The sequence below is a fragment of the Pleurodeles waltl genome, chromosome 10 (genome assembly GCF_031143425.1).
Source record: "Pleurodeles waltl isolate 20211129_DDA chromosome 10, aPleWal1.hap1.20221129, whole genome shotgun sequence".
Lineage (NCBI taxonomy): Eukaryota > Metazoa > Chordata > Amphibia > Caudata > Salamandridae > Pleurodeles > Pleurodeles waltl.
In genome coordinates, this window is record NC_090449.1 from 674,899,916 (window position 1) to 674,927,848 (window position 27,933).

Sequence of the window (27,933 nt, forward strand, 5' to 3'; positions counted from 1 at the left end):
TAGTTAGGTGTATTAATATTTTATTTTGCATGACAAAGCAATATAAATACACAAAAAAGGTTAACAAGAAGGTGGAAACGTCAGTTAAATCATACCGTTAAAAAAAAATAAAAAAAAAATTACATTAAGCAGTTATGGTCACTATAACTCACGCCCTAAAGTTTCTAAAGCTCATATCCCCACCATTCACACTGTTGGCATCACTGATCTAATTTCAGATGTTGCAGTGATGCTATTAGACAAGCTACTTATCTTTGGTAAAGCCTCATCAAGTAGAGACAATATCTAGTTGCCGCTTCCTTAAGTTAGAATTTCCCCCAGGCATCAGTCTGGATCTGGAGATTTTTCTTGAGCAGTACCCCTGCAAGACGTTCTGTGATGTTGATCATCTTTGCGTCCAACGTTGTCCAGATATTACATCCTGCATCCTATAGAGGCACCACACCGGCAGGCTGACGTCAGTTTCTTTTCACGACTTTCCACTCTAGAAGAACAGAGCCATGAAGAACACTGACCACTGGTGTGTCAAAACTAGAGCCCTGAAAGGGGAGTCCCTGTCCCTAGAAATCAGCTTGCAGAGTAGGAAGAATGGGTGGGGTGCTAAGGAATCTACAACTAGATATTGTCTCTACCAGATAAGGCGTTACAGAAGGTAAGTTTCTTGTTCATCTGATAAAGACATGAAGTTGCAGATTCCTTACCTTAGAATAGATAACCAAGCAATACCATGCCCAGAAGTGGGTCTGTGAACTAAGGTCATACCAGAAAGTCCTGCAGGACCGAATGGGCAAAGTGCCCATCCTTTCGGACCTGACTGTCCAGGAAGTAGTGTTTAGTGAACATGTGCAGAGACACCATGTTGCTGCCTGACAGATGTCAAGGACTGGAACTCCACATGCTAATGCAGTGATGGTAGCTTTTGCTTGGGTACAATGATCATGCAAACCCTCCTGGGACTGCTTTTTGTTCAGTGTGTAGCAAATCTTAATGCAGAGTACGACCCATCTGGAGATAGTCCGCTTCTGCACTGCCAGACCTTTTTTCTCACCCACATAACTGACAAAGAGTTGATTATCCACGGGAACTCTTTTGTACGATCAAGATAGAACGCCAATGCTCTTTTTGGTCCAGGCGTTGAGTCTCTCCTCCTCCTCCTTAGAAGGATGTGGGGGTTGGCATAAACAAAAGGTGATGGATTGTCCTACATGAAAGGGCGTAACCACTTTTTGCGAGGAAGCCTTAGTGCAAAGTGCCATTTAGTCAGTATAGATGGAAAGGTAGGGCGGCTTAGATGACAATGCCTGCAGCTCACTCACCCTGCAAGCAGAGATAACGGCCACAAGAAAGGTTGTTTTCAAAGTGAGAAGCCTGAAGAGACAATTGTGGAAAGGCTCGAAAGGAGCACGCATCAGAAATGTCAAAACCAAATTCAAATCCCATGGAGCTTGATGAATGGGGAAGGAGGAAACATATGTGCAAGACCTTTGAAGAACCAACTTACAATAGGAGACTTAAACCTCAAAAAAGCAGAAATTGAAGACAAATAACCTTCGAGAGTGCCCATAGCAGAGCCCTGCTGGGCCAAAGAAAGTATAAACAATACAAACTCAGAGAGAGGGGCAGAAAGGGGGTCAACCGACTTGTCTGGGCATCATGCCACAAATTTCTTCCAAGGAGAGGAGTATGCCATTTTGGTGTAGGGTTGCTGGGCTGCCAAGATAACTTTACAGACTTAGCGAGGGGGGAGGGGGGGGGGGGGGGAGGTCAAAAGCTGTCAACTGCTGCCTCTCAATCTCCACACAAGAGGGCGGAGAGTGCACAGGTTCTGGTGCAGAACCCTCCCCTGCTCCTGCGACAGACGATCCTCACAAAGTGGCAGTTTGATCAGAGGATCAAAGGCCATACTCAATAGCTCGGGATACAAAACTCTCCGTGCTCAGTCCCAAGCCACAAGGATCACTTGGGCCTGGTTGTTCATGATCTTCTTGAGAACTCTGGGCACAAGTGGCAAGGGCGCAAAGGCTTACAGGAGGCCTAAGTTCCACTCACGGCGAAAATCGTCCCTGAGCGATTGCCACCTGGGAAACTCCACTGTGCAGTACTGCTGACATTGCATGTTCTCTGCAGAGTCAAACGCATCTAACCAAACTCTCCGTACTGCTGAAAGAGACCTTGTGCCACCTCTGGATGTAGATGCCATTTGTAATTGACGGAGCATTTCTGGCTGAGTTCGTCCGCTCTCACATTCTGAGAGCTCACCAGATGTTTAACCACCAGAGATATCCCTGCTGTTCTAGCCAAGGGTAGAGGCGCAGAGCCTCCTGACAAATGGTACATGGTCTCCCCCGCTCTGCTTTTTACAGTACTACATTGTGGAGGTATTGTCAGTGAACACCTGCACTGTCTTTCCCCTGAGAGAGGGAAGAAATGCTTTCAATGCCAGCCAGATCGCTCGGAGCTCCAACAAGTTGATGTGAAGTACGGACTCCAGAGCCCACATATGCCATCTAGCTTGGGTCACTAGCGAGATGCACGAGGCCATGAGGCCCCTGAGCCTCAGAGTCATTCTCACCAAAATACAGAATAGATGCTGAATTATCAGTGTCATAGCCTGAATATCCTGGACTCGCCATTCGGGAGGATAAGCCCAAAACTGTACTGTGCCCAGAACAGCTCTGATGAGAGAACGTCAGAAAGGGAGTTAGGTGTGACTTTATCACATTTATAGTGAACCCCAGCGAATGCAGGAGGTCTGCCGTAATTTGGAGGTGGGGGAGAACGGCCTGGGACGAGCCCGCAATCAACAGCCAGTCGTTGAGGTAAGGGAAGACTGAAACACCTGATCTGCGCATATGAGCTGAGACCACCGCCATCACCTTGGTTAACACCGGAGGGGTGCTGGTAAGGCCAAAAGGGGGCACGGTGAACTGAAAGTGCTCGTGGCCTACAGTGGACCACAAGTAACATCTGTGGGCAAACAGGACGGCAATATGGAAATAAGTGCCCTGCAAGTCTAACGCTACCATCCAATCGCCTCTGTCCAGGGTAGATGGAACCTGAGTCAGAGTAAGTATTTTGTACCTCTCCTCCTTGAGGAAGAGATTGAGGGACCACAGGTCTACACAGCGGTCGAAGCGCATTAAAACAAGTATGGGAACTGTGATGCTGCATGCAATAGTGGTGGGGTCAATGAGTGTGGGGGCGTGGTCAAAAGTTTGGATAAAAAAAAAACTAAAAATTCTCCATCAGCTAGCTATATATGTAATAACTCACAGATTAATTTGTTTTTTTTAAAATGTACGTTAATCAGTGGTATGTGCACTATTGTGTATTATAAAACCTCTATTAGTTAATGCACTGAGAGGTGTGTGTGTAACCAGAAAGCCAAAGAATGAAATACTGGTTGGTGCATTGGAGAATTGTGGCTTGTCTGTTAGTGCTATGAGGGCCCAGCCTGTGATTGGAAGCACTGAGAAAATGTAAGTCATTATGTTAGACTTGCATTACACACAGTATAAGACAGACTGCTACCAAATGTGCAAAAAGGTTTCAGATAAAACGGTGCTTCCAGGTTGTTTTTATTTAACTGCCCTGAAAACCACACACTGCACAGCTCAGCTGGTAACTCCCTAGCACTATTGGTCAAAAAGAATGTGATTCAATCAATTAAACCAGTACTTGCTCCCAAGCCCCCTTTACAATTGCAGAATAACCAGTTGTGCGCATTTGCTTTTTTTTTTAGGCGAGAAGGCACTCTGGCAGGAAGGCCTGTTTCCTGTTAAAGCTGCCTGCCCCCCCCCCCCACCCCTCGGTCTCACAGCACAGGAGACTCCCTGAATGAAACTTAAGCTGAAGCATTTGTGCGATCAGAGTTTATCGCCCTTGGTTGGTTTCTTTTAATAAGAAGCAGTGGAACATTTTTTCATGAATTAAAAAAGTTGGGGCACGTTGTGCCCTTCCGATCCCGCACACTTTGACCACTAGGTCTGGGATAGGGCAAATACCCTTGTCCTTTATAGGTAGCAAAAAAGTAGCTTGAATAGCAACCATGACCTACTTCTGGCAAAGGGGCCTTCTCCATGGCTCCCTTGGCTAAGAAGTTCCAAGTGCCCCTCTATTATCCGATCGTAGGTAGTCTTACGATTGGGAAGGGAGTAGACTATCTGTAAAACACACCTATCTGACATGATGGATTGCCAGTGGAACAGGTGATGGTGATTTGGGGAGGGGGTTGGGAGGGTGGGCAGACTGCTTGCTCCCTGATCCATGTGGCCGGTGGATACCACGTCCGGTCTGGGCAGCACGCATGGTGGCTGTTCGGCAACGGACGTAGGTAGGCGCCCCTTCATTAGCCACAAAAGGGGCAAAAGGCAGAGACTCAGGGGGATAAGGGACTGCCATGAGGCCCAAGGTCTTGGTTGTAGCAAGAGAATTCTTGAAGCGCTTGAACATCAAGTCCGCCTTGTCTTCAAAGACACAAGTGCCATCAATGGGCACGTCCATCAGATTGGCTTGGACATCCACCGAAAAGCCAGACACCCCCAACCAGCCGTGGAGCCTTAGGGCCACCCTCAATTAAACCACTCTGCCCAGTTAGTCGTTTGTGTCCAGTCCGCATCGGATCATGAACTCTGCTGTGTTTCTCCCATCCGCAACTGTCTGAGAAAGTGCAGTCCTGGCCTCCTCTGGGACCTTGTGCAACTGTATTCCACAGCGGGTGGGAATAACAGCCCAAAAGGCATGCTGTTAGAAGAAAACAACTTCTTCTCAACTGTGTCCAGCCTTCTGGATTACCTATCTGGGGGTGCGGAAGGGAAAGCACCCTGGGAGGTGGAAGATTGGATAACCAAGCTCTCAGGAGTGAGGTGCTGCATCAGAATACTTGGGAAACCCAGAGCGGGGTTTATGACAGCGGGCAATTGTCCTGTTCACAGGAACCCGTGCTGGGTTTGGACCAGGTATTTACTAGGAAATCTGAAAAGTTCTCATTAAATGGGGGCAGGGGTTTGGAGGAAGAAGCTCCAGGTTGAAGCACCTCTGTCAGGAGGGTAGTCCTGTCTGCCAGCGAAGACAGCTCAAGGTCCAGGACCTCGGCTGCTCTTCGCACCACCATTGAATATGAAGCTCCCTCCTCCATAGCACCGGTGGGGGGAGAAAGCATGTCAATATCTGGAGAAGTATCAAGTCTGCTGGCTGCACGCAGTCCAAAGGAGGTTCTTCCTGGAGCTGGTATTCTAAAGGGTCCAGTGACCCCTTCCATTCCTCATCATAACCTAGAGTATAAGAAAGGGGCTCAGGATCCCGCACAGGATCCTGCTAGCGTCTGCTTCGTACAACGCCCATCTGGATCTGTGTCGGAGTCAGCAATGAGAATAGGGATGGTGCCGCCCACCATCACCAGGAGCACCAGCGTCAGGACGGTCAGGTTGATATTACCGGTGCCAGTCTGGATCTGGAATTGGGTCCATTGGTGCCTCTTGGAGCAGAGGCCAAACCCACCAGCAGGGAACCCAAAGGGGCCCCTTCCAATTCTGCAGGGCACAATAGCATCCCAGTGGAGTCGTGCTGCCCAAAAATGAGGCACATGGCCTCATAAAATCCACAAAGTGGGGCAGAGGTCACTCCTGTCCCCAGAAACTCAGGGAGGCACGGAGTCGGCACATGCGCAGGCTCCTCCAAACGACGCCTAATGCTCTGAGGCTCCCTCATCTCGTTGGCTGGTGGATGAGGAGAAGTCGTAGAACGTTTCGACTTCTTGCTCTTCTTAATGTGCCTCAAGATTTACCAGATCATCCCAAGCACTTGGAATGGGATGAAGACGATGCAGGACTCTGCGACCGCTCCCAAGACCTTTCTCTTGACCGGGACCTTGACTTCTGCAGAGTCGAGACGCTACCAGTTTCAGTGGTCGTGCTCGAGGCACCAAAAACACGTGAGGTGCAGATGTTAAGGACATCGCCTGATGACCGGATCCGCACAGCTGGAACCCGGTCTTCCTCAATGACATCCTCAATGCACTAGGAGTTAAACAAATTTAAAAAACTTAAACAAAAAAAGTCTGGGTGGTTGCACCAACCACTACATGTTTGTCTTCAGAAGCACTTTCTCTTCTTATCTTGGGGGCGGGCTTCTCCAGTTGCCTTGGAAGAGGTCAGCTCCTTAGCCACATGGATCACTACAGCGTCATTGGTGAAGTGGCCTTTGATATAAAGGGAGTCATTTGGGGAAGTTTCAACTTCACTTTGACCAGCTGCATGCCCACCTTATCCCTAGCCAGGTCTTAAAGTTGTCAGGAGCTGACATGAGCATCAGGAGGAACTGGACAGTGCACTTTGTCTTAGATAGGGTCTGTAACAGAAAATCAATCTTGTCCTGCACAACATGCATGCAACCTTATGGTGGCATGCCGGTCACTGAAAGACACCATGATGCACACTGGACTCATTTGGCAGGGATGGTTTACTACGTACAGCTCTAGGTCTAGGTCTAGATCACCTGCAGGGTCAACGTTGTAGTTGCTCCAGGTGTCATCACCACCCCCTGCCTCAGCAGGTTGGTCATAATGGTCTTCCTCCCCATATAGCCTACATGGGCCAGAAAAGGATTGGACTGACCGCTCGGGCGATTCTGATAGTAGAGGAAGGGATGGTGACTGTGGTGGTGGTAGCAGTGAATATTTCGATGTGGGAGGTTGTGGAGTATGGTCTGTAGAGTTGTGCATGTGTCTCTTAGGCACCGGGTGCTGCAGAGCAACAAAGATGAGCTCTTTCTTGAAAGCTAGCCTCTGCTTCATGGGAATGGTGAGGCAGTAAGTTTGAGTAACTTTCCATGGGTGGCAAAAAAACATTTCAGTTAGAAATACAACACTATCTACCAGCCACTGGGAGCAAGATGCCTATTGTTAAACTGAAGAGTTAACTTTATGTTTATAAGGATTCCATATAAATCATAATTTAAAATTTCACCTATTTCAAAGTGTCTCATTTACAAACAGCAGGCATCATGCGCCCAGAGGCCTGTAGAAATATAGCCGAAAGTACAATAGGAAAATACAGCCATTTGGCTAAATGGGAGAAATGTAAAGTGACAAAACATGCTTCATTAAATATTAAAATGTAATTGGCTTAATTAAGAGTGGAGGAAATCGTTAAGCCTTAATGTTTCATAGAAATATTTTCTTTCACTTTATATTTTTTCCATTAAAGAAAATACTGTATTTTTCAGTTATAAATATGGCACAGTGTCTACTGGCCACTAAGGGCAAGAGACCTGCTCTTTATAAATGTGGCACTTTGAAATGGGAGAAAGTAAATTTGAAAAGTTAACTCTTCATTTTAATTTTCTCCCAATTAAAAGAATTCAGAATCATCATTTTGCTCTCACACTCCAATACTGAGTTGACAAGGACTTTTATTTAGAGTCAAATACCTCAGTGCTTCAGTTGCTCTTCTCTGTGCCCCACATTAGAGCATAAATCTGACTCAACTACTGTTCATTATTAGGCCCCGCTATCTACAGCTTGATGATGATAATGTAAAATAAACACAGCCTTCTCTTAACTCTTTTAAAGGAAAATGTGATCCTACGCTTATTCAAAAAAAGAACTCAAGGCTGCAAGCTACTCAGAAGGTGACTTCCAGCTCCGGCAGCTCGCAATGCACAGTTGGAGACACCTGATCTACAGCAGCACACACTACAAATACATACATAATATGTATATAGTTTTTTACAGCAATGGTGATAGCTCAACTGTAGTTATAGTTAAGTCACACATTTTACTGGAAAGAAGTTTTTTTGTTTTCCTAATATCTTTGGTGCAGTTTGTTGAATTTACATGAAACTTTCCCATAAAAACACCTTCACTTTGGGTTCTTCATGCCAAGTTCCATGCAAATCCATGAAGCGGGGTGGGGTCTAAAAAAGGTGATGTTCCCAAAAGTGACATTTGCCATTTTAACTTGCATAGCATTCTTTGCTACTTGATACAGAAAAAACAGACTGGTCTTTAATTAGTTACGGGTAACTCCTTTCAATAGGGATTGAAGTATCAGTTTAGAGGAATCTGGATTGTTGATTCAAGGATCATCCATGGATTTGTTAATTCAATTAAAAGAATGAAGGTACAACACTGTACTTGGCAACTTTTTGCCTTGTTGTCCATTGCAAATTCGCCATGCTCTGATTTGTTGGTTGTCACAGAAACATTGCTTTTATGCTCTCCATTACCCAATACAGTGCGCTGAGCTGGAAAAAATACAAAGGGAAAAAAGAGGGTAATGAACGTACCTTGAACCACTGGTCCATCTAAGGGGCACAATGGGATCCCCAGGCAATAAAATAATTATCAAAACATGTTTTTTACTGTGGGATTTATGAATTCTTTACTACATTTGCATATCTTGGACCATCGTGGGCCTTAGGATTTGAAAATCCAAGAAAGGATTTACAAATTCAACAGAGGATTCACAAATTCTGTAAAACAAAAAAATATGAAAGTATTCAGTGCACAACTGCTCAGCTTGGCTAATGGCCACATGTTGCGATTGGTGATACACTACAGGGGGAAATAGTGTTTGGCCACAGCATGGGCCCTGCAGCAAACAGCTACTCTGCACAACAAAGGCCAGGCTGAGCCGGGGTGGATGCCCATGGAGGGCTGGGTGATGGGCCTGGGCCTGAGCCAACCTCTACTGCCTGAAGACATGCTCTGCAGGGGTTGGCCGCCTTATGGGAGTTCGGAAACCCTGCAGGCTGGGGAGTTGGGCGCAGAGCCTGACTGGAGTCCAGACCAAGCAGCCAACCCATTCATATGGAAGTTGACTGCCTGCAGTTGTTTTGGGTGCACTAACTATTGGATGTGGTATAGGATCATCCAGCAGAATTAGAAGATTAATAGGACACAACCTCATCAACTTCTATATTAAAAGATCAAAACCACCAACAATTATCAGAAAAACATTAAAGTGAAGTAAATATTAACACCTCTACATATATTTAAAATCAAAATCTCAGAAATTCACATAACACAGGTAATGAAGGGTGAATTTGATGTGGAGCTGAAATATCTAAAACTCAACAGACCCACACTTGGTAACAATCACCGATATGTAAACAAAGACAATGCAATGTAAAAAACAAAATACCATTTAGTTAAGTAAACAGTGTTCCATAAGTCAAATACGTTGCCCAACGCCCATGAAAAGCCCTAAAGGCATAGCAAAGTCATCAAATGCTTCCATACCACAGAGTGGCAGAAGGAAAAGTAGTATGCTGCCCTTTAGGTTAATACAAAATGATATGGCATGTAAACACACTTCCTGTAGCTTTACATTGTGCCTCTTTGCAACACTATTATTGGTACAGTAGACGTTTCTAGATGTCTTACCCTCGAATTAAGCAATGTGTAGAGAATATGATCTGGCGTCGTTTGGGCTCTCCACTGCAAAACCTCTGATAGAAAGAGAAACTGAAAGAAAATAAAAACGAGCTTAAACACATGAATTTTTCAATGATCCCTTGCACACTATCTTTAATGAGGACAAACTATTCAATTAAATCAGTTATTTCACATAAATAGCTGGTAAAACGGCAAATAATGCATAGGCATTTGTCTAGAAAATAGAACATTATTTCTCTGCTGTTGGAAATCATGTATGTGCCTGTATGGAAAATGTATGTTATTCCCTTGGTACTCCTTTGGGTCCTAGTGGGCTAAGGATCCTTGAACACACCTAGATCACACAGCAGTCACCTTTGTGACAGACTACAAAGGAGGGTTGGTGTTTTTAGAGTTTTCTGTGTTCTATAGAACCAGTTGAGAAACAGAGCCTGCTCCGTGGATTTCATTTTTGTTTGTAAGTTTTTATGTCAAAAAGTATTGAGAAATTAAGTTTTGTGTGTCTGCAAAATTAATACATAGGATATACACAGAGTTAAGAATTGAGGAAAATAGTTAGCATTTTATTTTTCAGTGACACGTGGCATCGGTTATTACAACAATGCAACTTGTGCTTATCTGTCTACATGTGCCTGGATATTCTTCTTTTGTGAATGGCACTGGCTGGGGAACTTGGCCCGACTCCCCTAAATTTGTCCTTTTTGTATACAGATTTGGAGGTCTGAGACGAAGAAAACCCATAGAGTGTGGACAAAGCTTTCAAATGTCTATTCAAAAATTCGTTTTTGAAGGGAAAATAAGAGCTTTAATTAGACCCAGGGGGAGGCAATACCTCTGCCCAAGCCTGAAATGCCACAATGCATCCGCCACAGCTGCTGGCGACAATTGACCTTGAAGACAGTGGTGCCTGGGACAGTGTGAGAGAATGACAATGGGATATTGGCATGGTACGGCAAGCCATAACAAGCCGAGGTCCCTGTATGACAAGTCAGGCCAGCAGGAACATCTCGATACAGCTCGTTCCCCGATCTCAGAACCAGGAGAATCGCCTGGGGTAACTCACCATTACCCCCACACCATGTAAGCTCAACAGGCAGAGAAACATCCTGCACATTTCTCAATTACTGGGCGCCCCAAGGCACAACAGTAATTTCTAGTGTGGATGCTTTATGGACAAGAGAATTGCAATGCAATTCAGGTGTCAAGGTGATTCAGTAGCCCAGGGAGGGTAATCCAAGAAGGGTAATTTTAGGGATTACGATTTTACCTTACTGTGGAGGAGTGATCGAAGCATTCCACCTGGAGATACCCAAGTTTCAGGCCGAGAAGAGAAGGGCATTTAAAGGTAATACCTGAGGACTCACAAAGACCAAGAAAGGTGGAGAAGTGGGCAGCTGCTACCAGCTCTTACCTTGCCTGCCAAGGATTTAGAGGGCCACTGATGGGTGGTGGCAGTAGGATTTTTGGGATTTCGTTATTTTTTCACTTTTTTCCTTTAAAAGGAAAACATTTTTCATTGTGAAGATTCCCCTCCCTCACACATTCACTTGAAAAATGGGGATGTTATGCACACGTTCTGCACCATTATCGCCTCGTTCATTAAGGTGCATGTTTAGCCACTCGGTGACATGAATGTTGAAAATCCTGTGCCAGAACGTCAACATCTTAAGTGATGCTTTGTTCTGGTTAGGTTCACACAATAGAAATATATGCATACAAACACCTACCCCACGCAAAACTTGTTTTGTGAATTGCCAGCCACACTTGCATGTACGCTTTCTAGCTTAATGAATGAACCTGATTTACATGTGTAAACCTTTGTGAATCGGTCAGCTTTGTTTCCGTCTTTCGCTCTCTAATGAAGACAGCTGACAAATTATTCATCCTTTACATACCAAAAAGAGAAGTCCCTTTATAAACAAATAAGTTTTACAACAGCATATACAATACCTTTAGAAAAACGTAAACATATAATATGACTATAGTTACCTTTCTGGCCTGATCATTGTCCTCTATCTGTCCCAGGTCACGCCCACTGGCCTGTGCAATCCTCTTCCCAGAGACCAGGTTACCCACCATCACAGAGGCAGGGCCAATTTCTACGGGACAAATATTGGAATTGTGCAGTAACATTCGGAGGCTTGCCAACCAAAATTATTACTGTCTCATCTCTGGCATTGAAGTTTGATTTTCCACAGGCAAACCACAGAAATGAAACATGCAGAAATAATTAAAAATACACACTTGGTTAATTCTACAAGGACAGTTCCTTTAAACAAACGTATCTGGTTGTAGGTTAAAGCAAATAGACTCCTTAATGTTCTTATGGGACAGATTCAATTCAAAAAGAACATTATGTGTTAGAATATTCTGTTTATTAAGGATTTACTTACACTGACATTTTGCTTGTTTTTAAGTGAACACAAACTTAAAAGCTAAAGGGAACTATGCAGAAAGGGATTTGCTAGAATAACGAAATATTTTGTTCAGCATGATAGCTAACATTACAGTCCATGTCTCCAGCTTAAAGAACCAGCAGCTCAGCGTCTGGGCCACAACCAGTCACCACAAAACCACCACTGGGGAGAAAGACGTGGAAAAACAAAGAGAGCCTGAGGGGCTGGACAAAAGGTAATAGCTGAAATGTAAGAATGTCAATTAAGCATTTTTCTGTTCCATCACTTATGGCCATCCTAGGGAAATTAAGACGACACTGGTTCCATTCATATCCACAATCAACATACAATTACTATGTCTCTTTCTCAGCCATTAACCTGTACCTTGCGGATTTGCTCTAAATATAATCATAAGTAAATTAAAAGACTGGGACACTCACAGATATTGAATTTCCTACTCCACGTTATAGAGGAGCATTTATTTGCCTTTGTTATTTTTCTGGTAAATGCTCTATCAAACAGGAGTTTCCCCACCTTCTGAATCTCCCTGGGTGCCAGACTGGATTCAACAACTCTTTGAAACAGCTTCTGCATGCGGGCAGGCAGCATCACCTGTCCCACCTCCGGACATGACAACATGGAGTTGCATATAGGTGCCACTCATGAGTTCTGATGCCAGTTTACTTATAAACCTTTTCCACGCCCACAGAAGTGGAGCATGACTGACAGATTGAGGCCATAGACTGTGTGCAAACTGTAATTTTAAATGTTATCAGCTTCGAAAAGAATACTCCACATAAAGGGGAGCAGGAGGTCGGTGAGAAATCTACAGTTAGAGTATCCACCAGAAAGAGCATTACTGAAGGATACTTTTTTAATGAGGATTCATAACTTGAAAATCGATGCCAAATCAAAGCCCCCTTCAAAGGAGGTGGATCAGAGTGGTCTTTACACCAGAAAGACTTGCAAGACAGAGCAGGCAAAATTGCCATCCCTGTGGAATAGAGAATAGATACAGTAGCATCAGGTAAATATAAGGTCAGATGCCCCCGTGCAGTCTAGCAGATGCTTAAAACAAGGACACAAGACCTAGAGCTGTAAGTGCGTCATTTGCCCTAGTAGAATGAGCCCTAATGCCCTCTGGAGGATCTTTTTGGCATAGGCATAGCACAGTTTGATGCAAAGGACAATTCTTCTCAATGAGGTCCATTTGTGGACTTCCTGTCCGTTCTTCACATCGGTAAATCCTACAAAATGTTGATCGCTCATCAGTACTCCTTAGTTCTGTCAATGCAGAAGCTAAGGTTCCGCAGTGGATCTAAATGGTGTAGCTGTGCCTCCTCCCTATAAGGAAGTGGCAAAGAGAAGAACACGGTGAGCATGAAGGTTAGCCCCACATGAAAGGACAGCATTACAGAGACACACTAAAGGATGCAAAAGTTCTGAGAACCAGCTTGTCAGCGAGACAGACGTGCAGCGGCTATTGCAAAGAGGGCCACTGTTGAGTGAAAAATATCAGGGTACAATTATGATGAGGCTCGAAAGAGTGCACATCAAGAACACCCGAGTTAAATTGAGAAGACTTTGTGGCATAATAGAGGAGACAGGATAAAATGTGTAAAAGCCCTTTGAAGAAAAACATCACAATGAGTCATTTGAATTGAGAGGGATGATCAGGCAAATGAAGAAACGCTGAAGGGGCCTACAAGCTGGGAACTAGTCCTAAAAAAATAAGCTGCAGCAATGCTGTCTTTAAAGAGTGCTAACACAAAGGAGTCTGCCTTTTCGTTCGACTGCTGGAACCTGTCAGAAGTATGTCAATGAGTGATGCTTTAATATCCCCATAAATTCTAGCGGCATGCATCGAAACATGACATTGAGTACCAATACTACTGCCCCCAACCAGCAGTGTTAGACAATAAAATATACTTTGCGTGTCATGGCCATCCTGTGCCTTCTAGGTGAAGGGGTTCTAAAAATACCTTAGAGAAATTAGCAAAATCTCACTTGCAGTTCTCCAGAGCATTGGTTCCTAAACGTTTTAGAACTACGATCCAAAAACTTTTGCAGCCCACCTAGCCACATTAGGCAGGCAATTTTTTTTTAATGTAACTAGAGTCATGTCATTTACAGACAGCACATTTTCAATTAAAATGACACTAAATTTGCAAAGACATACAGTTTTATTGATGAAACTAAACAGCACACAAACGATAATGCGTGGAAATCATGTTTCAGTGAACAGCTATCATTTGTGCACCACCAAATAAAATTAAAATCTCTAGTTACATCATACTTAAGAATTAAAAATATTTTGCTCTCCTACCTGCCGAATGTGTACAGTTCATGCACATGATTATACACTGTGTTGCGTGTTATAAAAAATGACCACCTTTCCTTTCACACACCAGTACACAGCAAGACTGTCACATAATTCACTATATTTTTCTTTCTCTGACTGCAAAGTGAGAGGAGTTTTGAAACACCAAATTTGACCTCTGGCTTTGAAGCACAGTAAATGTGACCAGATAAATACAGATTTTAAAGTCCTCTTTATTTATTGCTTGGACTTTGCGACCCACAGTTTGGGAAACACTGCCTCAGACAGCAATGCATGTAGCGACCCATAAGACGCATGAGTAAAGCGCAAGGCTAGCTGACAAGAAGGCTCTTGCCTATGGTGTCTATTTTCTGTCTGGTGTTGCAGTGGAATAAAATATGGATTGCCTGATTGGAGAGGCATGAACGATAAGTTTCTCAAGAGTAGGATGCTGCCCTATATTGGCTGGTTGACCTGGTACAAGTCTTTGTCATCACGCAGTGAAACAACTACTTGGAAGGGACAGGCAAGGCTGCTAAGAAAGACATTGACAATGCCTCATTAAATGGCAGCAAGGACTTCAAAGTAGATGATCCAGGCTGGTTAAAGCATTTGTCTTCATTGTAGGCAACTGTTAATCTACCATCTGTGTGTACGACCACTGCAAAGTAGGCACTGTCCTCTATCAGTGACTCTAAGGTCAAACTTAATTCAGTTTTTGATAAAAAGCCCAATCCATTGGACTGAAAAATACAAGCCAGGATCAGTTTAATAAGGTGAGAGTAAGGTGTCTACCTCCTCATCGTTTTAATTCTATGTAACATCCTCAAATCCTTAAAAACCATCAAAATTGGATCAAAGAAGAACCCCCATCCTCCTGAGAATTCCCCTCTCAGGCAAAGGAACAGGTGGAGGGTCATCCTCAATCTGAGGCTAAGTCTTGATGACTGTACAGTGCGGCAACGATCTTGGCCTAGCCAAAGCTGTCTTTGTATCCACAGTCAGAGTGTAATCTGGAACCTGTGTTGGAATGGGCTGAAGTTGAATGGAGTAAGTAATATACATTACAAGTTATTATAATCCAACGGACTGCCCCCCTCTTCCGACATGCCTTACTCTCTCATCATTACACACATGATACGGCAAGGGACAAACCCACTAACTCTGTATCCCAGCAGAAAATAGATAAGCTGGCTAAGCAGACACTCCTGGAGGAGGACATTGGTGCGGTAGAGGGTGACACTTCACAGACTGAGGACTCCAGACGTCCACCATGCTGCAAGCTATCAGAGACCTCAAACATACTTTGGAGGGTAAAATAGGGGAACTTAAAGCGGATCCTGCCCTGATCTGGCAAGGCTTGCGAAATGCGACACACAGGGTCACAGAGGTGGAGGTGTGAGGTCTCCGCAACCAAGGACAAATTCAAATTGCAAGAAACCCACCTTGCAAGACTGCAAGATCTTGTGGGACAGTTGGAAACGTGAATGGAGGACACAGACAGCAGGTAAAGACGCAACAACCTGCGCACTGATGGCATCTTCGAGAATGCTGAGGGGAATCTGCTCACTTCTTTCATTTCAGACTGGCTCAAAAGTGGTGTGTCTGCTGTGGAAGTCTAGAATTGCTTCATTGTTGAAAGCGTGCACCCTGCCCTGACCGCCAAGCCCCCAGTAGGCACCCCACCTCGCCCTTTCATAGCCAGAGTCCTCAATTATGCAGATTGCAATGCTGTGCTTTGGGCAGCATGAGCTGCAGGTTCATTGACTTGTCAGTCCCCCACCCAATCATCCTGGAGGTCCAATAGCAGCAGCGATTCTTCCAAGAGGCGAAACAGAAACTTAGGGCAACAGGCATCACCTACATGCTCCTCTTCCTGGTGCGCCTGAAAATCATTTTCCAAGACAAGACTTTATTCTTTGACACTCCTAAGGCAGTCTGGGACTGGATGGAAGAACACCCCAACCTACGCTGCAGGGGGCTTCCATGCAGGAGTGGGGCAGAGGTGGGTGGGGGGTCCTCCAGGCGAATGACACATGGCCCTCAAATACCACCCATGATAACAGAAATCGCGATCCCTTGGGCCCGAGAGGCCCTTTAGACAGCATGATACATCTACACTGACCAAGGGCTCATAAACACATTCTACATCCACAGACACTCCAGCTCCTTCAGAACTCCAATAGAGACAAACAGACCTTCACATCGGCAGGTACCCTATAACACACTTACAGTGGCAAGCAGCAACCACACGTGGCCTCCTATGTTACCACCTCGCCCTTACTCTTTCTTCACTCAGGGAGTTTTACACTAGTTTTGCTGAGAGGCCTGGCCTGGCCTCTTGGGGCGCTAGGGAGGGGGGTTTGCTTAAGAGGGGAAATTCACATCTCAGGTAGCCCAGTTAGCTCCAGTCCCAAGTTGCACCAATGACAGGTACTTCTAGTTAGCGACGGATGGGAAGTGTTTTATGGATGAGGGAGGGTGGTAAGGTGCCCTCATTACCGGCAGCAGTGATATAGTGGCTGCATCTGCACCGTACTACAGTGCCCTATACGGCTCAGACACTATGGGCCTCCTAAAAGACCTATACCAATTAGTGGCGGATGTGCCGGTGCCGTACCTGTCCCCCTGAAGATTGTGAATCCCTGGAGGCGGAAGTCACCTGTGAGGAGCTCGGGTGGCCCTTGGGCAGCTTCACACAGGTAAAGCGCTGGGCCCTAATGGCTTTCAGGTCAAATTCTGGCACCTGCTCTGGCCACATGCAGGCCCATTGCTACTAAACACCTTCAACGAGGACCTGGAGCTTGAAGACCTTCCCCGTGACCTCAGGGCTACTGAGATAGTCATTATTCCAAACCCATCAATCGTACCAAATGCAAAGAATACCATCCGATATTCCTACGGAACTTAGAGGTGACAATTTGGGCCAAAATGCTTACCACTCGGCTGGCGGGAGTGATCTCCCACTTTGTCCACCCAGACCAATGCAGGTTTATGTCCCACCGGGCTACCCGGCACAATGTCTGAACGGTTTACATCACCATAAAGGTGAGCAACTGCCTATTGGGCCACCAAGCCTTACTCATGGCAGACTTTCATGAAGCATTCAACAAGGTTGACTGGGATTATTTGTTTGCACTTTTGGGCTGCGTTTGGCTTTAGCCTGTGTTTCATTAGCTATGTACTCCTGGTCTACACCAACCTTATGCCAAGAGTATGACTGTGGGGGATGTGTGTGTGGGGGTTAGGGAGGTTCGAAGAGGAGTATCAACTGGTTCAAAATACAAAGGGGCAGTCATCGGGGCTGCCCTCTCTCCCCCTTGCTATTTCACTGGTCATTGAGCTGTTGAAAGCTTGGGTGCTCAATGATGATTTTTTCTGCTGATTTCAATGGTCCACAGAGGTGAGCAATAAAATATCCCTCTACGTGGATGATGTCCTGAACGTATTGGGCAATCCAGAGGGGTCTGGCATCTTGCCCTTCAAATCCTCCATATATTCGAGTCTTACTCTGACCTTCGCACAAACGAGGCCGAATCGTCCATTTATCACATTGACTCCTGCCCACCGTTCATGCTCTGGGCACCCAGGCTGTAGGTGTTTTCGCTGGGCTTCAAATACGTAGAGGATTTCATCTCCTAGGATAGGGCCCGAGCACACAAGTCCAACTTGTAATCCCAGATTGACAATCACAAGATGTGAAATTTTGATCAGTTCTTCAGCTGTCCCACACGGCCATTTTCAAAATGGTCTCGCTGCGAAGGCTCTTGTATCAACTCCAGAACTACCCATTCCCGATCGGTTGCACTTCTTCGCCAGAGTTACAGCTCTGCTACAGACTGCTCTGGGGTGGCGAGCCCCCCGGGTTACGCTGGAGTAGTGCCGCCACCCCACATACGAAGGTGGGATAGCTACCCCAGATATACTCCTATACTACCAGGCCACCCACCTTCTCGTTTGGAACGACTGCTGGTTCTAGGGATTTGATGGTCTGGCATATGTGACCGAGGGGTGGATCATGGGCCCGTACCACCCTCCCACACTTACTCTAGGGGGGCGACTTCCCAAGTCTTCTGCCCACCGCTATGAGAGTCATGCTGAAGATATGGATGGATGTATATCCACAGGATGGGTGGACAGACTACCTGGAGACCCCACTAAGAAGGGGGAGTCGTCTCCCACAGGTCGCGGCACTTCACAGCTTTTCCACTTGGGACACCAATTGGAATCTCTGTGCTCAGAGACGTTATGTTTGATGGTTCACTGAAGTCCTTCAAGGCCTTACAATCAGAATACAATCTCTACCGCACTCAGTTCTTCCGATACCTCCAGCATGCCATCAAGCTCTACATACAATCCGTGGTGGATATCCCAGAATATTCAACACTGCAGGCCAAAATCCTCCTTACCGACATAAAAAAATCACAAACTATCAGATATATAGTGTATGCTTCTTTGCAACATGTTGGATTCTGGGAGTGAGACTTGGGTCTGCTGGAAGATGAAAACTAGACTGAGGCTGTAGCCGCCGTTAGAGAGGTCACGATCGGGTATCATTTTCACTTGATCCAAATCAAATTGCTGCACTGCACATACCTCACTCAGGCTCGGCTGTTCAAGATGGGATTGATCTACTTGAGCACTTGCTTACGATGAGACAACTGTGACAGAGACTTACTACATACATTCTGGAAGTGCTCTACCTTCTCTGCCTTCTGGGACCACGTATCTGGAACCCTGGATGGGATTCTGGGCTGGAAAATTCCCAGGAACCCCAAGCTAACCCTACTGCATGTCAGAGAGGGCACCAAGGGGAAAGGATACCAGAGGGCGGTGCAGTGGTTGGGCGTAGTGGTCGCTAAATGGGACATAGCGTAGGCTTCAGGTTTATATCATTGCATGAGCCTCGAACGCCCAATATACCTGGTGCAAGGGTGCCACGAGAAACACCACAAAATTTGCAAAGGATGGGCAACTTTAGAGGTACCACACTAGAACCATGACTGCCACAACCCTTGTCCATGAATGGAGAATTACACTCCCATAGAGGGGCCTCAGATTAAGTGTGGAGATTGAGCAGCTCAGGATGTCTCTTGCAGGATCATGCTGAAATAGTGCTTTTGTATATCCTGTCAAGGCGAAGTAGCAATAACTGTACAATGCCTGGCTGTAATATTATACCTTCTGCTTTTTCCACTGTACCGAATGTGGAAATTGCTTGCTTAAAATGAAAATCAATCAAATATATATTTTTTAAGTTTTCAAAGAATCCAAGGTAGGAGAAGAGCTCCTTGTTGAAATCTGCAGAAAATGAGGAACTGATGTAAGCGTGTCTATGTGTGACTCCATGCTGTCATGTCAGAGGCTTATGGTTCTACTTGCTGGCGCACAATAGCAATTATGAACGTCACGTATATGCAGTGTGGTGACTCATAAGATTCACAAGTTGAGGAAGCTACATCTGGAAATATCCACAGAAACGAAGGTTTGCTGGTAATAAAGCTGTGCCATTTTAAACAGAAGGGTGCTGACAAACATGACAGGGCTGGCAGAGTAACAAACGCAAGCACAGCAACTGAATTTAAGACACAAGAAATCAATAGAGAGTCAAATTCAGTTTTTAACTGGATAACTAAAGGGCATCAGCGCCTGTCATGAATCATGGTGTATGTTTTTCCCAAACAAATTCAGTGGTGTGTGCTTATAAACAGAGATGAATAATGAACTGCATAAAAAAGTAACACCGATGCTTCCGTTGCTGGAATTCCGATATAATGTTAAATGCACAATTTTGCACAGCCTGTGCAGAAAACTGCAGACTAAAAATGTCACTGAAATTAGACATCTGCTGCCTTTTTGAGGTGTAATTGGGAAGGGTCAACCCCAAAACTGATGGGAGTACAGAGGAAGGTGGTTATTCAAGAAAAAATTTCAACGGATTTGCCAGTGCAAAACCACTTTTGCACAAGAGGAAATGCACACCTATTAAATTTTGCATGAAAACAATAACTGCGCTGTTGGAGTTCCTGTGCACCTGTGACAGCAGCTAATTCTCAAGGGCACTCTTTAAATTGCTAAACAAAAATAAGAAATCTGCTTCACGATGATGATACAGGCAGGGGTGGCTCCAACACCCCTCCAGCAGCTGCAAAACATTTACAGTAAAAACATAATAAACGTAGTAATAGTTACAGTGAAAAGGGTGGGGCCACCGGCATGACAGGGACAGAGGTGGAGGGAACAGCACATCCTCCTCAGTGTGCATGTATGTTTGGCCGGCCAAACATACATGAGCACTAGGCTCTCTCCAACCCTGCAATGCATTGCCGGATTGGAGAAAGCAAGCAGAGGGTCCCACTCTGCCTCGGGGCTCTCTGTCCAATCCTAACACTGCTTTCATGTTGCAAGCAGCATGAAAGCAGCACTAGGATGGGACGCAGGGCAGGCTGGGAGCCTGTGCCTGCAATACAAGACCGGAGAAGAGCGGCGCAGGGAAAAAGGTATTCTTTCAAATTATATTTGTTTTTCTAGCCACCCGCCTCCCCCCCCCCCCCTCCCATCTCCCACCCAACCCCTGGAGCTGCGACTGGATACAGGCACAACTAGATGACTTTACTGAGAAACTTTTGTGACTCAAGCTCACAATCTGCATTTGCAGGCAAAAAAAGACTAATCTCTCTTGCTAACATACTATTTATAAGAAAGTAACTGTTAAAACAAAAACGACATCTTTACTTTCCTGCAGTATTGGCAGGCACATCTTACAACAATATTGCTCTACTCAACTTCTTTGAATGTAATCTTATAGGGCTCAAACATTTACCAAACCACGCTCACAATAAGTATATACTTTATATACATAATAACATATAATAATCAAAGCCTACTGGCCTACCTGGCTGTTTTTGTCTTGGTTTGGGAAGGTTTGTAACACAGGTATGTGGGCACATCAACACATTGCAGGGGTGGAGAGCGCCTTCCAGGAAAAGCTGCTTGGTTTCCGACAGGTGAATGCCACCCAAGGGAGTTTTGGGGAGTGTGTTTGCTGGTACCAGTGCTAAACAGTAAACTCCCACTTGATGAATACTGTCAATAGCCTGAAAGAATTATCAAAGATTAAATGAGTACAAGTATATGTGGGGTACTGTTGGTTTCAACCCTGTAGCAGGAAAGGAAAAAAATGCTATTCATTGACAATGTACTCAGTCGACATCATTAGAATCAGCAGAGCAAGCAGAATAGACCTCTTAACAACCTGTTATGTGGTAAAGTCCCGCCCATAGAAACAATCTATTTTGGTGCTTACCCATAACTTACTTTACTTTTATTGGCTCGGTACAACCTTATTGGTGTAACCCATTAGACAGAATCTATTTTATTCCCAGTAACTATCTGAGACTTACATTCCACACACAAGCTACAACCTATGTTGATTCCACGCCACAACCAAGTTCTACGTTTATACTCCGTATTCATCATCAGGCTTGGCTGTTCTCCATAGTTAATATACATATGTGGCATGCCTTCTTGCCACACTCTACTCTGGCCTCACTAACACTACCTATGATCTACTCTCATCATGTCCCTTATCCATAACATAGTTGCTTTATGAACTTTGCACATTAGTTCCAACTATGAACTATTTTTGCCACCGCCTGTATAAACAGCTGAAATTGCTCTACCCCAACGACAAATTATTTGGCTCTCTGTTTTTGCCACAACCTAATTTACCATTTACATACATTTACTCCCATCCCAAACTTATTTTTTTCACTACATAATTGCAACCTAGTTACATTGTACTTTAGTCCTGCAGCATAGTCTATTTATTTTTAATCACCCTCAAAATCAAAATCTACTTTTGTCTTACACTGTGGCTAAATTAACTTACAATCTAATCCTGCCCTGTCTCATGCCAATATTCAAATTGAATTCAACTCCCCAATATGACGTATTCAAATCCCACCAGCTTCTCCTTCCTTATAATAAAACCCCAGTTGCTTTAAAACTTGTTCCCTAGGGACAACATCCTTTAATCCTAACACTGCCTACAACCCTTTATTAAGGTTGGTGATTTCCTATCAACAAAGATGCATTACAGCGGGTTCCTGTCAAATAGTTATAATTTCTATATATGATCCACACTGATTTGTCTTCCAAACTACATTTTACTTTGTACCCCACCCTTGTACATGCTTGATTCCGCCTCAAACTTAAAACCCAAATCTGTTCTGCCTATCTAGATAGATCTTATTAGGGCCATCCATTAGAAAAGAGCATTATTTTGCTACTTTGCAACAATAAACTTTGGCCCACTCGCTACCCACAATTTTGATTTGCCCTTTCTCTTTCCTGTAACTTCACCTCCTGTAGTGAAATATGTGTTTTTGACCACTGACTTTGCGTTGCACAATCTTGCATCTGGATTAGTTGTTCAGTGTTCACCAATTGCAGATTACATTTTGTATTCAGTTAAGCTGCCTATTGACTTTATTGTAGCGCTAGACATTGCAGTTGAGACCTTGTTAAATGCGTCTGTGTTTTTCCACATTGGAAGCTGTGCTTGTTTTCGTATTCTTTCTCACCGAAGAGCTAGGACATATTATCACCCAACAGTTAGTCAGCACAATAAGAATGTACCAGACTGCAAGCAGGGAACGGTTTGGCCTTGAGAGAGACAATTTGGGAGACTAGACAGTTCCAACCAGTTTCCTTCAACTCTGACCTACATTAGCCAGCATGTTTTGAAGATTTCTTTTTTATGGGAGGGTTTTTTCCAGAAAGCCCTTTGGTTCTTTAAGATATAAAAAGGAGGCCCTGCTCAGTAGTGATGAAATTTCAAAGACCTTGGTAAGGATTAGACATCAAATGCCCGACATAGCTGTCCCGTAAGGGTGGAGATCTTTCTCGCAGTTGAACGGGGTCATCTTTTTGCTGGCATGAGAAAGATGAAGAGCTTGTCAGGCCCTATGGTGATGAATTTTTACTTTATTATTTGCTTTGCAATTATGATACAATACAATCACATATTTGCTGTGTACATTGCAGTTGAGAATCATTTTGGTATATTTTCCTTTCATTGTTGTGACTATTTTTGAATGGGTGCTTTCAATCTGTTAACCTTCTTTTTAAGGAACCTGGTGGTGAAATAATAATAAATTTCTTCTTTGAACTGAGAAGTGCATTCCAGAGATTTTTGTTAGCTCGGTCATTAGTGAAAGCAAAACACCTCCAACTACAATCTGCTTCATCTTCACCCACAAGCCACATATGTTTTGGTTCTCCATATGTGACTATTTGCTTAGGCACTGTACCTACTCATAATCAGCACTAGTGCTACAGGATATGAATATCTTGCTTTAGTGCCACCTCCTGGTAATTACTTACCTTGATCCTCCACCTTTAACCTGATCTGCTTCGAGGACAACACTAAGATACAGACTTCTTTATTGTTATGATTATTTTCAATTAATTTTCCTCTGCAAGCATTCTCTGAATTGCACAAGCTTATCGCTTTTGTGAATGTCTGCCCTCCTCTAGCACACGAAACCCCATGTACTCAGTCTATGAATTCAATATAAATTGTGCAATCAAGTTCTCTAGATTTCATGTGACAGCCTTACTTACCTGCAGCACCCTGCTCATCCATTGAAAGCTGTCTTCTTCCGTGGAGTCGGGCCGCTGCTCTGCCACAATGACTATTCGTTCATCATGAAGGACATTAACTGAATATACTGCTATTCTGTGACATAGAAAATAATGTTAGTGAATGGTCAGAAGCATGCAAGCTACGTGCACTGTCAATTCCTCATACTAAATGCTAATCGCGGTGGTAATTTCAGGAGCAGAAGATAGTGACTGACATTGTTCAGGGAACTTACAGTAAAATAAATAAAATTGACTAAAACTTTACACAAGAGGATCACTTAAAATATCAACTTCACATCTAAAACCACTCATAGGCAAAACTTGTCATGTATGAAAAGGTGAACAGGATACTATCCATCTCCCACGCAAAACATATCATTTAGAAAATGTCTATGTCCCAAGGAGTGGTGGTCACACTTGAAAGGTTGAAAGACAGCACCTAAATGTGAAGTTAGTTGCACTACTTTTTTAGTGCAAACAACAAAGCCTGGCTGGTTGCAGCAATCTTCAGAAGCACCAATCTTCAGAAGCAGCAAAGAACAAGAATGAAAGCCTTATATTGTGCAGCAACTGGCTAATTAACCTGTTTGTCAACATTTCAAACTTGAAAAGGGAGACAAGATTGAGACAAATGAATGCACCTTGACACTGATATTCTGCATCACCTTCAAACCAGTGAGAGTCAATTTAGTATGCTGAGCTCCTAAAGAAACCTGGTAACTACATGGGTACGGTAAGGATGACATTCATATATATTTCCGTTTCTGAATCTGAACTTAAAGGCAGCCTAATATGCTATCTTCCTCCACTTATGCCAAAGAATCATGAAATTTGTGAGGTGGATCATACAAAGGGGAGGCTTTAAGGAGCTGCATGCAAAGACAACAATGCCTCTGATGCATTAAACAAGACATATTGCCGGGAGTTCGGTTTTGTGAAGCCTACGTGGTGACGCTGGTGATGAACTACGGACTGGGAAGGCAGCACTGCACGGACCGCACGGATTGTCCCTGAACCGGGTGCGGGGACTGGTGCAGCCCAAAGCACTCGCTGCACGGACTGAGGATTGCCCCAGAGCCGGGAGTCAGGTGCAGGGACTGGTGCGGTGTGGACCAAAGCACACGCCACACACGCTACATGGGCCACTGTATGTCCACCGATTGTTCCTATGCGGCCCAAAGCACTCGGCGAGCCAGGCAGCGGCCTGGAGGTAGCTTGTGGCTGCTGCCAGGTCCCTTTGGATACAGAGACCTACAGGGGGTTGCCATCCGGGCCCCCACTTTCGGATTCTGGCCTACAGCCGCTTGGACCGGCCCTTTGACCCTTCATCCCACTTCGCACCCCCCCGCCCTCCCGGGCAGCCTGCAAGTCGATGGGGTCCTTTGAGGGCCTAGTGGGGGTCAGAGTGGGCCCTCCTACTCCCAGCGTCTTCACCTACACCGGCACTGGGAGTGCTGGTCTATCTTCTGTCTTCTGTTGGTCTGTGTGTGGGTCCCTGGCCTGCAACCAGAGTGAACCACTGACAACCACCAATGACCGCTGTGGAGGCGGCGGACCGCAAGCCCACAAATTCCATACAGAGGCAATAAGCAAGTTCAGCAAGCCCAGGTGGGAGCAGTGGAAGCAGCAGGGTTGGGCCTGATTCTGGCGTGGGTGCTGGTGCGTACATTGTTTTACCAAGTTGGCCGGCTCCTCGTCAGATACAGCCACAGTCACAGCCACAGCCTCCCTATAAGTAAGAGATTAAGAACACTTGGAGACGTGAGAAGGGAGAAGCAAGCGTGCACACTGCTCTATGATTCTGAAACTGGTACTAACGTGATCTCTGCCAGCAATTGGGAAATGCATGTGGGAAATCTCTATGTGGACCCAAAATATGGAGGGGATCAAGTTCTCACCGCTGGCCTCAATTAAATGGATGGGCATGCGATAAAACTGCTCCTATTACCATTAAAACAGTGCAAACGATCCTTGGCAAAATGAGGAAGGATTGGGCTCCTGGTCCCAATGGCCTACCAGGGAGTATTTTTAGAGAAGATCAAGCATATTGGGATGTACCCCTGACCGCTCTATTTAATGACTGCTTACATTTTTCAGTGGTTCCGGCGGCTTGGAAGAGCTCAATCCTTCAACCCATTTATGAAAAAGGGGGTTCCATCTGCCCTGAATAGCTGATAGCGTTATTGGACGTAGATGGCAAAGCATATGCAAGGGTTTTGCTTCAAGAGTTAGAAGAATTGATCTTAGCGAATGGCATCATCCCACCATATCAAACAGGCTTTAGACCTAGCTCCGCTACGTGAGACAATGTCCTGGCACTCTCATATCTTGGGCAACAAGCGCTAAAACCAACATCGCCTCTGCTCTTTGCATGTTTTATTGATTATAGCACGATTTTTGATGGGTTGGTGTGGCACATCCTTTGGAAGAAATTAGCGTCTTGGGGGATACCAAGGAAATTGCTAGCTTCATTAATGGCCTTATATTCTGACACTTGGGTAAGAATAAAATTTACAAAAAGATATGCGACCAGGAAGATTTTTACCAACAAAGGCCTAAAACAGGGCAGTGTTATCACCCCCACCCTCTTTAACTTATACACAGCTGATCTAGGTGTCGAGTTGCTCAGAGGAAATGTGTTTCCTCCAGGGCTGGGGCAATTGGTCCTCCCCATAATTCAATACACGGATGATATGGTTTTGCTCACCAAACCCAGGTTGGGCTCAAAAGGGGTCTTGACATATTGCATGGCTACAATGAAAGAAATGCCTTAAAAGCTAAAGCAGTAAAACTAAAGTCCTGGTCTTCAGCCGTCAGACAGAAAATCTGCATATAATATAGAAACTTTGTCCTTTAAGCATAGAGATGGAAGATAAATATCACTACCTGGGGGTTTGGCTATCAAATACGGGGAGAAGGACACACCAGGCTGCGGCACTGACTTCTAAAGCAGTGAAAATCTCCTATGTGTTAGCAAAACTCCATCAACTGCTTAAGGCACACACATTTGAACCATTAAGGAGGGTGATAAGAGCAAAATTGCTACCTGCAATTACCTACGGCCATTGGGCATTTCCGGGCAAATTGACAGCCACACTAGAGAATTCCCAGATGAGAGCTTACAAAAGGATTCTCAAGATCCCCAGACCAACAAGGCAGGCAGGGATACATCTTGAATTAGACATAATAAGTATGGACTTAATGTACAAAATGGATATGATAAAGCTTTATCAAAGTGTTTGAGAGGGCCAAGGCAGGCAGCCTCAAGAGGGTCTTTAAAGCTATCTTCAAAGACAAAACAAGTAGTTGGACACAGGCTGAGGAACAGTTCAACCTGGCCCCGTCCAATTCCACAGATCCTGCCATCACGAAATTGGTACTGAAGAAAAAACTGAAAGAGCTTGGCGTGCAAGCCTCTGGAGACAAAGATATTTCCATAGTCAGGGACATCCGTGGAGCCGATGGCTTGCTTGAATCTTACGTAACCACCAAAGGCCAGCCTTATCTAAAAGCACCTTTAGGAGAGCGAGTGTTCCAGAACATTCTGCAGATCCGCCTTTTAACTTTACGTACCTGGGAATATCAACAGAAGTGGAAGATCGCACAAGGGCAGGTGCACAAATGAACACTTGTGTAAATACCATACTGAATCGATAGTACATCTTGTATGCTGCTGTCCATGCCTGGCGTCAGAAAGGCGCCTACTTCTAAAACCTCTGTTCTTGAAACATGGGGTGAGAACATGTAATGAAGCATTAAGACTTATTTTCACTTCAGTGGTCCCCATGGAACTAGCCTGTTTTGTTTTTTTTTGTTTTTTTTACAAGCTGTGTCTAGACTTACGCCAGGCAAGGAGCCAAACTAGCATGGGTATTCACAGAGGGAGGGGGGCCTATAAAGAAACGGCTCTGACGAAATGGCTCCTGTCACCTAAGCTATCCCTCATTTTTACTTAGCCCTGGATGACAAGCTGAGAGAGGCAATCTATGCATAGCAGCTTCAGGCCCAAGTCGCTGGCTTCTGTTCTCCTTCAGCATGATCTAATTGGCTGAGTTGAGTTTGTATTGTTTCCTATAGTCGATTGTTATAGTTCATCTCTATAGTTCATCAGTTTGTGAAGTCAACCGCTATCGGGCAAGTTCATTTGAGTCTGGTTGGTTTTGTGGTATGTA

The 27,933-nt window shown here is 44.8% G+C and overlaps 1 protein-coding gene across 8 annotated transcripts in view; it reads right to left on the reverse strand.

Moving 5' to 3' along the window:
- The window catches only part of DIP2C (disco interacting protein 2 homolog C), a 1,002,241-nt gene that overhangs the window by 169,312 nt on the left and 804,996 nt on the right, over positions 1-27,933 (reverse strand). For all 8 annotated transcript variants that reach the window (XM_069211176.1, XM_069211178.1, XM_069211177.1 and 5 more), the window contains 4 exons: positions 23,741-23,855; positions 21,009-21,210; positions 11,387-11,496; positions 9,386-9,466 (listed from right to left, as the gene is read on the reverse strand). In XM_069211176.1, coding sequence (XP_069067277.1) covers positions 9,386-9,466; positions 11,387-11,496; positions 21,009-21,210; positions 23,741-23,855 — 508 coding nt within the window. The remainder of the gene's footprint in view (positions 1-9,385; positions 9,467-11,386; positions 11,497-21,008; positions 21,211-23,740; positions 23,856-27,933) is intronic.